This window comes from Aedes albopictus, unplaced genomic scaffold, assembly GCF_035046485.1.
Source record: "Aedes albopictus strain Foshan unplaced genomic scaffold, AalbF5 HiC_scaffold_527, whole genome shotgun sequence".
Lineage (NCBI taxonomy): Eukaryota > Metazoa > Arthropoda > Insecta > Diptera > Culicidae > Aedes > Aedes albopictus.
Window position 1 is genome coordinate 15,790 of NW_026917340.1, and position 9,211 is coordinate 25,000.

Here is a 9,211-nt window from a genome sequence, read left to right on the forward strand (position 1 = left end):
ATAAGTTAAAAAAAGTTCTTTTTTTGACGAAAAAGTCATTTATTGTAACAAAAGTCACTTATTTCATAGGAAATTGCCTACCTCTAGGCGTTAAGGGGGAAATTTCAAAATTTAATTTTTCATTTTGAGCGTCAAATTCACTGGTTGTAAGAGTTTTGACGCGTTATTCGGGTTAAGAAGAGCAAAATTAAGTGGATAAGGATTTTTATCTTTTTAACCGATGCTTAATTGTATACTGATCAATTTCGGTTGAGAAGTCCCAAAAAAATGACCACGTGGTTTATGGACAGCCCCTAATGTTTTGATTCGCGATTAATAATGCGCTCGCGAAGAAATACCCTTCTAAACCTTGGACGACGAACGCGATCTATTGTTGAGGCACAACTCACCCTACATAAGTTATTCATTCGCAACTAAGGAGTACACAATGCTAAACACCGACGCATCTGTAGTTCGCGTTTCCGCGCGAGACAATGCTGAACGCGATCGATTCACAAGTATTAACAAAATAACACGGGATAAATAAATCAGAAAGATCTTACCGCATGGTTCGCCGTCTATCTTTTACCGACCCTCTCTTTTTTCCAGAAATTCATGCAACGTTTATTTGAGTCAAAACATTTATTCATTCGGGCTAAAATATTACAAATGTCGACACCGAAGATGAAGAACCATTCCAGTTTTTGTGTACATGCAAAAAATGAAAGAAAAATATTTATTACCAACTAAATGTGCATTTGGAACTAGCGCCGACACATGACGTGACGAACTTTTCAATATTTGTTAGATAAATACACAAAAACCAGAGCTGCAGCATCTTCCACTAACTGGCCTCGAAATTACACTGAACTGCTACAACAACACACGGGTACGACGATGTGCACATTCAAATTGTCGACGACGACGCGGCCAATCCGAATGAAAAAAGAGGCACTTTCCACTTGGTGCAACATGTGTAATATTTTAATCAGAATAAAAACAAGTGCTTGATTCAAATAGAGGTTTCATGCCATATAAACCTACCCGTGTGGAGGTGAAGTACTAATCAAAACTAACGATATTGGTTTGATTGATATAAGAGTTAAAAGATCTGAAAATAATATCTGAAAAATGTTCTTGGAACATCTGAACAATATCAAAATTTGATATTTCAAGATCAAACGAATAGCTTGCTGCTATTGGATAGATCTTACAAGATCTAAATAAAATCTGGTGATGATGTTCCAGGACTAAATTTCAGATATTATTTTTAGATCTTTTATCTCTTATATATATCAAGCCAATATCACCTTTTGATCTTAATATCAAAATATGCTATTATTCAGCTCTTTTCCTCTATCCGGGTAAACTTACACTCTTAGATCCTTCTACTCCATTTAATAAATAATCAATAGCATTTTCGAATTTCTCGAAAATCCGATGTTCAATCTCATCGGTAATGTGTTAGGTGTTTTCGAAAAGAAACGACGCACCGGTGACTCTGTTTTCGAATGCGTGGATTCTCACTGCTGGTCTGTTCACCAATACATGATCAAGCCATTCATGTCTATGGTATGTTGTTTTGCTCCCAGAAAAGCGGAGAGAATCTACCACTCACGCAATATCCCGGTACCTACTTTATAAGTTTATCAACATTCGCTCATCCAGCCGCGATGCGGCACGTGCGCCAGCAAACAGTTTCATAAATAGGCGCGTTGATTCGGCCAGGCGTCAGATACTCTCGACCGGTCGACGTGAACGGACTGTGCTTAGCGTGATTATTTTTAGAAGTGTTAGAAAAGTCAGTCAAGGGAGCAGTAAATATTTGATATTTGCGAAAGATGGAAGTGGTATTTACAATCAACGGGAAACTGTACAAAGGTAAATCAAATACGGAAAATTGCACTTCAGATTTGAAATATTTGCAAAATCTTCGATAGTGAATCCTCATTCCGTCTCTGTGGATACCTCTTTGGGCACTTTCATTAGAAAACATGCCCAACTTAGTGGAACAAAGATGGTTTGCCGCGAGGGAGGCTGCGGTTCGTGTATCGTTAACTTGAACGGCGAACATCCACTAACCAGAGAACGGCAGAGCTGGGCTGTGAATTCGGTAATTGGAACTGATGAGAGTGTGAAATTTTAAATTATTGTATGCAAATTTCAGTGCCTGTTTCCGGTTTACTCTTGCCATGGACTAGATATCGTAACTGTCGAAGGAATTGGCAACAAGACCAAGGGATTTCACGATGTTCAACGTCGTCTGGCGCACTTCAACGGCACTCAATGTGGATTTTGTTCGCCTGGTATGGCCATGAACATGTACAGCCTTCTGGAATCAAAACAGGGTAAAGTTACAATGGACGAAGTTGAAAATGCGTTTGGAGGGAATCTTTGTCGCTGTACTGGTTATCGTCCGATATTAGAGGCATTCAAGTCTTTGGCTGTTGATGCTGAGCCACGGTTGAAGGAGGCATGTCAAGATATTGAAGATCTGCCAAAAATCTGTAACAATACGGGCAAGCCCTGCCAAGGAAAATGCAGCGCGGTGCCGAAAAAAGGTTTACATTTTATCTTCGACGATAAGCGCGAGTGGCATAAGGTGTACAACATTCACGACGTGTTTGCCATATTCGAAAAGATTGAAAATAGACCCTACATGCTCGTGTCCGGAAATACGGCCCATGGTAAGCAGCAGTGTTATGATTTTAAACAAACATAAATGGTAACTGATTGAAAATTTCAGGTGTATACCGTAGAAAAACAAACTTAGAGGTATTCATTGACATTTCTTCAATAGAAGAATTGAAATTCCATTCGTTAGGTAGCAGTCTCACCATCGGAGCAAATACCACTTTGAGTAAGCTAATGACTATACTTCAGCAGGCAGCTAGTAGCAATCCACAATATACCTACTGCAAGGAACTTGTGAAGCACATAGATCTAATTGCAAACGTTCCTGTGAGAAACTCTGGAACCATAGCCGGTAATCTGAGCATCAAGAATCAATACAATGAGTTCCCTTCCGATTTGTTTCTTATCTTTGAAGCGGTTGGGGCGCAGATAACAATAGGTTTGTACTCAATGCAATACAGCTGATAACTCGTTATGACGCTGTTATTTATTTTCAGCTGAAGCTGGTGGAAAAATATTCACGGCATCACCCAATGATTTTTGCAATATCGATATGTGTAGAAAAATTATTCTCAGTATTGTCTTACCACCACTAGATCCACAGATCTACGAGATAAGATCGTTCAAAATAATGTCACGTGCGCAAAATGTTCATGCATACATTAACGCTGCATTTATGTTTGAATTTGAGCCAGAGATGGCCTCGATTAGGTCGACATCAATCTGCTATGGAGGAATAAATACAACGGTGAGAACATAATACTCAAAAAAGGTTCATGTAATTTATCAAAAACAAACTTTAAATTATTTTTCAGTTCACTCATGCATCGAATACGGAGACCTTCTTGATTGGGAAAAATATATTCTCTACTAAAGTCCTTCAAGACACCTTAAACATATTGAACTCAGAACTCAACCCGGACTGTCAGCCGTCACACGCATCTCCCACATATCGCAAACATCTCGCACTCTCCTTATTCTATCGGGCTATTCTCAACATTGCTGACAAGCATGGAATCTCTATAAACACTCGTTACATTTCTGGAATTGACGGATTCGATAGACCACTGTCAACGAGCAAACAAGAATTCCAAACAATCCGCGAAAACTGGCCTATGACTAAGAACATCCCCAAAATCGAAGGTCTTTTGCAAACCTCCGGACAGGCAAAATACGTCGAAGATCTGCCACCAGTTCCGGGAGAGCTTTACGCCGCATTCGTCAGTGCCACCCGTCCCAGGACGAAAATTTTCAATATCGATCCCTCACCAGCCCTAGAACTTCCAGGAGTTCATGCATTCTATTCTGCGGAAGATATTCCAGGTCGGAATGATTTCATGCCCACTGAGTTGGGCGAACCTCATGTCGAGGAAATATTCTGCAGCGGAAGTGTTCTGTACAATGGTCAACCAGCGGGCATCATACTTGCAGAATCTTTCGAACTCGCCTATCAGGCATCTAAACTGGTGCACATCACGTATAGTGAACCTGATGGTAAACCAATTCTCCCAACACTCAAACATGTGTTGGCGGCAAATGCCAGCGATCACCTTCATGATCAACCGTACGACAAGGAAGGTGAACAATACAATAAAGAATCAGTCTCTAACGGTGCTTTCAAAACGGTCGAAGGCCGGTTCGAGCTTCCTGGCCAGTTCCATTTTTCGATGGAACCTCAAGTATGCATCTGCGTTCCAAATGAAGACAGCATGGATGTCTACAGCTCTACGCAGTACATCGACATTTGCCAGGTTGCCATTGCGCAGGCATTGAACATCCCGGAGAATAGTTTGAACTTCTATATTCGTCGCCTGGGTGGTGCATTTGGGTCGAAAATTTCACGGGCTTCGCAAGTAGCGTGCGCCTGTGCGATTGCCGCACACTTCAGTCAACGACCGGTGCGATTGGTGCTGTCCGTAGAATCGAACATGGAAGCTATTGGAAAGAGAGCTTCCTGCATTAGTGACTACCGAGTGGACGTGGATGAAAACGGGAAGATCTTGAAACTAGTCAATAATTACGTGGAAGATTACGGATGCAGTTTGAATGAACCGGTCGAAATGGTTACGGCACAGTTTTATAAAAATTGCTACGACGCTAGCCGGTGGAAGTTGGTTGGCAAGGCTGCCATAACCGATTCAGCCAGCAATACCTGGTGCCGTGGGCCGGGTACCAACGAAGGTATTACTATGGCCGAGAACATAATGGAAAACATTGCGCATGCGCTCGGAAAGGATCCGCTGACGGTAAGGTTGGAAAATATGCATGAGGATTGCAAAATCAGGAAATTATTGCCGGAATTCGTTCAAGATGTGGAGTATGAAAAACGGAAGCGAGAAATTGAAGATTTTAACGAGTCTAATCGATGGAAGAAACGCGGGATCGCTATTGTTCCGATGCAGTATCCACAGGTGTTCTTCGGGCAAATGCATGCTCTAGTTTCGATCTACCACATTGACGGAACCGTGTCCATTACGACCGGTGGAATAGATATGGGACAGGGGGTAAATACAAAGGTAGCTCAAGTGGCGTCACGAATTCTTGGCATTCCAATGGAGAAGATCAGTATTAAAGCGGTTAGTAATCTTACAGCTCCTAATGCAATTGTCTCTGGAGGCAGTATGACGAGCGAGTCGGCGTGTTTTGCCGTCATGAAAGCTTGCGAGAAGATACTGGAAAGAATGAAACCCCTTCGGGAGAAATTTATTGACGAAACGTGGGAGCAAATAACTCATAGGTGTCACAACGAAAAGATTGACCTCTGTGCAATGTATCATTACAAGGAAGGAGACATACAAAACTATTTGGTATGGGGACTGACTTGCGCCGAAATGGAAGTAGATGTTCTAACTGGCAACTTGCAGATCAGAAGAGTTGACATATTAGAAGATACCGGGGAATCCATTAGTCCAGGAATTGATATCGGACAAATTGAAGGTGCATTCGTCATGGGAATCGGATTGTATTTCACGGAAAACCTGATCTACAGTGGGGAAAATGGTCAATTGCTAACAAATAGAACATGGAACTATCATCTGCCTGGAGTAAAGGATATTCCGGTGGATTTTCGAGTGAAGCTAATCCATAATACGTACAATGAGACATTCGTTCTGCGATCTAAAACGACTGGCGAACCCGCACTAAACATGACGGTGGCTCTACTTTTCGCACTGAGACGTGCTTTGAACTCTGCGCGCAAAGATGCTGGATTAAGCGATGAGTGGTACACTATGGGTAAGTTTCTATAATAGAACATCACTTGTTGCCTATCACAATGATATGTTTTCTTATTTTAGTGACTCCATGCACTCCGGAACAAATCTGTTTGGCAGCTGGTAGTAAATCAAGTCAATTCGCATTTTAAGTACCGTCAAACGGGGTGACTTGCAACGGCGGGGTGACTTGCAACACTTGATGTCTTCTGTCTATGCTTATCAACAAAAAATAAAAATCGGACGTTTACATACCAAAACTCAGTTGAACTATAAAGTACACATACTATCTGAGCAGTAGCCACGATTTTTACTTTTATGAAAATAGTTCCAACAAAATATTCATAAATTTAACATTAGTCTAAAAAAGTAACAAAAACGTGAGCCTCAAATCGTTGTCTGCAAAACAATGAAAACAAAATTTTCCAAAAAGATTATTCTATATGCTTTGAGCTATACATAATGAGCTATATGAATTTCCATTTTACTTTATAAAAATATTACAATATCATTGTTATATTCATATGTTTTGAAATATTGTACCGAGACGGGGTGACTTGCAACACTTATTTTCTAAACAATTCAAAGTCCAGAAAAACGAAATATTGTTGTTTGACTAATAATTCACCAGCAAAAGTCTGAAGGATCATCATATGAACTGAAAAATACATTAAAACTCATGTAAAATTTACAATTAGTACTTTGGTGTTTTTGAGCCCAATATTTCCATATAAAAAATTACAATTCAATTTCCTATGTAAAAACAAATGCAAAAATAAGTTTGTCAGCCCAAACGATATCACAATAGTAGCAAGAATAGGCAAGAATGCTTATCAAATATGCTTGAAACTAAAAATTAATATCTGCGTGTTTGAAAAGGGATTTACATTGGGTGTTGCAAGTCACCCCGCACGACGTCTTGTATAAAAAACGACCTTATTTGGCTTTTTCTACATGAAAAAATAAATCAATTTATAACTTGTTTACTCTATTTTATAGAGGGGCTGGCTATTAAAACTATTACAAATAGTTTGAATTTTAAAATTGAGTTTAATCAACATTTTTTGTTAATTGAAGCTGAAAAGTGTTGCAAGTCACCCCGTTTGACGGTATTTATATTTGAAGTACCTATAATTTCTACGTTTTAACAATAAATCAATGGATCAATACAGTTGTTCTTTTTCATACATTGAATCCCAAAGCTTCATACGCTCCATCTCGGGAAAATCTATAAATTCCAACCCGTCGTTTGCTATATTCAAGCACTTGTAAGCTCCGAAATCTTCTCCAATCGGTTCCCAGATATCAGTAACCTTTCCGTTCGGATTTCCATCGTTTGAAGCGAATTGTGAAAACAGGCCAATCTGAAAAGATTTAGTTAGAATAGTGGTCGCAAATAATGACCAAGAAGAACCTACCATTTCCGTCATTACACGATACTCGAATGATTCCTTTGGAGGAACATCACTGAAAAGGTTCTTAAAGATGTAAGACAGATCGTCAGCGTGAGCCGTTCCACGAACGTTCTTATCGCAAAAGTAGATCCTGTAGTGATTGTAGGTTTCCGAATCAACCGAGAATCGGTAGACGTATGTTTTAGCTGTTGTTTTAGAATTGATCCTTCCGTAGATCGTCCGGTGTAATCCATGCCAGAACAATTTGTCGGTCATAAGCTAAAAAAATTCGCTGAAGTAACCATTTACGATCAATGCTGATGGACTTACTGTTAAATAGCCATCTCTATTTTCAAAAGATGGTTCCGTATCTCCGTAGTAATGCTTCTTCAATTTCTTACCAAACTCCTTGCATCGTTGAGATGTCCTTACCAAATCAAGTTCCAGAGGAACCAAGTATTCAAAATCTCTCAAGTTGCTCAAAATAGCAGGGTTCTCTTTAATTTCACTCAAGCTGAATAGGCCTTCTTCCGAGTTTCCTCCAATAAGTATGTCCATATCTTTGCTCCAAGCCTCTCGGCACATTTGCAGTGGATCTTTCGGAATGATGCAGCTCTTTGTGATGTATGGCTCAATAACAGGCCCAAATTCAAACATGATGCGGTTTTCTTTCTCCTGAAAAGATTATTCGAGTTATGACGGGTAACAAGCTACTTGAGCTACGCACATTTTCCGTCAGCAAGGCTCCTTGTTTATCAACGATGTCCTCTGGAGCCGCCAACATCAGCACTTCCAAAGCAGCTTGGTCTCCACCTTGGCCGTTCCACCCCAGAGCTTTAGCTAGCCGTTGACTGAATTGTCTCCGCGGTACCGTGGACCAATTGTTCAACGAACAGCCCGACATCACAATCGCACGCTGAAACAACCCTTTCGATAAATCCGAAATCATATGGTAATGAACCGAGCAACCACCAGCACTCTCGCCAAACAACGTTATGTTACGGGGATCACCCCCAAAGTTTGCGATGTTATCGACAACCCACCGTAGCGCTAGGTTCTGATCTTTCAGACCAGCGTTACCAGGAAGACCGACTTCGGGCGAGTCAAACGAAATGAATCCTACGGGAAAATACCATTTTCAGATATTTGCTAACCTTTTTTACCTGATTCACAGGCAAACATATGTAGCTTTTTTCAAACAAACTTGAGAATTGAACGTTTGATTTGAAACTGTACTGCCCCCACTCGCATAACAGTCCCATCTTTGCTGGGATTCCTATTCATATGGGACAGTTATGCGAGTGGGGGCAGTGTAGGTAATACAAATGCAGCAGCAATATAAATCTTCATACCTAAAGCGCCAATTCTGTAATTAAACGACACAAAAACAACGTCAGCCTGAATTAGGTAATCAGGGCCGTACATCTCCACCCCGCTGGAACCTCTATTAAAAGCGCCTCCATGGATGTATAGCATCACAGGTAGTCGTTTACCCTTATCTAGCTGCAATGGAAAACATATCCATAACGATAACGGAACAATACGTCCCAAAGGTCGACTTTTGTGAACTTACGCTCTTCGTGAACACATTCATGTGCAAGCAATCTTCACTGCCGATGATTTTGTTCTGCAGTTTGCTGAATTGGTATCCTGCAGGTCCTTGAACGCTACAATCCAACGGCTCCTCCCACGAGGTCGGCGGTTCAGCATCCTTAAACCTTAACTCACCAACAGGGGGCTTGGCGTAGGGAATCCTCTGAAAACTGTAGTATTCCACAGCAGTGGCCGCTGTTTTCTGGATTCCTCTAACTGGACCATACTTGGTAGATATCACAGGACTTTCCGCGCTCATATTGAAATAATTACAACCACCTTCACCGAGAGCTCACTCTCAAATGACGACAACAAACTGATTGTTTCAATAGCTGAATCTGCTCAAGATAACCACCTGTCTGCGATAATGATGGATTGAAGTCTTAGCTACGAACACTG

At 40.8% G+C, this 9,211-nt stretch overlaps 2 protein-coding genes across 3 annotated transcripts; one reads left to right on the forward strand and one right to left on the reverse strand.

Annotated features, from left to right (window-relative positions):
* Window positions 1-1,493: 1,493 nt before the first annotated feature.
* On the forward strand, window positions 1,494-6,996 carry LOC109408663 (uncharacterized). Of its 2 annotated transcripts, XM_062843771.1 has the most exons (8): window positions 1,494-1,860; window positions 1,920-2,092; window positions 2,147-2,666; window positions 2,726-3,052; window positions 3,111-3,361; window positions 3,429-5,847; window positions 5,910-5,977; window positions 6,935-6,996. In XM_062843771.1, exons 1-7 carry the CDS (start codon window positions 1,821-1,823, stop codon window positions 5,975-5,977), a joined length of 3,798 nt encoding a protein of 1,265 aa, XP_062699755.1. In that variant the 5' UTR covers window positions 1,494-1,820; the 3' UTR covers window positions 6,935-6,996. The 2 variants fall into 2 exon arrangements, with proteins under 2 accessions (XP_062699755.1, XP_019537561.3); XM_019682016.3 differs by having other exon boundaries at window positions 5,910-6,996.
* Window positions 6,989-9,200, reverse strand: LOC109403032 (esterase B1). The gene is made up of 6 exons (XM_019675738.3): window positions 8,793-9,200; window positions 8,572-8,722; window positions 7,947-8,338; window positions 7,550-7,894; window positions 7,244-7,498; window positions 6,989-7,189 (listed from the first exon to the last, which is right to left on the reverse strand). The coding sequence occupies exons 1-6, from the start codon at window positions 9,069-9,071 to the stop codon at window positions 6,989-6,991; spliced, it is 1,623 nt and encodes a 540-aa protein (XP_019531283.3). The 5' UTR covers window positions 9,072-9,200.
* Window positions 9,201-9,211: the final 11 nt, after the last annotated feature.

Excerpts from the sequence above, each read along its gene's own strand:
- LOC109408663 (XM_019682016.3), top strand. The coding sequence starts at position 1,821 with ATGGAAGTGGTATTTACAATCAACGGGAAACTGTACAAAG. Across the intron at positions 1,861-1,919 it reads CAACGGGAAACTGTACAAAG|TGAATCCTCATTCCGTCTCT; the intron begins GTAAATCAAATA and ends AATCTTCGATAG. Across the intron at positions 3,362-3,428 it reads ATGGAGGAATAAATACAACG|TTCACTCATGCATCGAATAC; the intron begins GTGAGAACATAA and ends ATTATTTTTCAG.
- LOC109403032 (XM_019675738.3), bottom strand. The coding sequence starts at position 9,071 with ATGAGCGCGGAAAGTCCTGTGATATCTACCAAGTATGGTCCAGTTAGA. Across the intron at positions 8,339-8,571 it reads TTACAGAATTGGCGCTTTAG|GATTCATTTCGTTTGACTCG; the intron begins GTATGAAGATTT and ends ATTTTCCCGTAG. Across the intron at positions 7,895-7,946 it reads GAGCCTTGCTGACGGAAAAT|GAGAAAGAAAACCGCATCAT; the intron begins GTGCGTAGCTCA and ends TAATCTTTTCAG.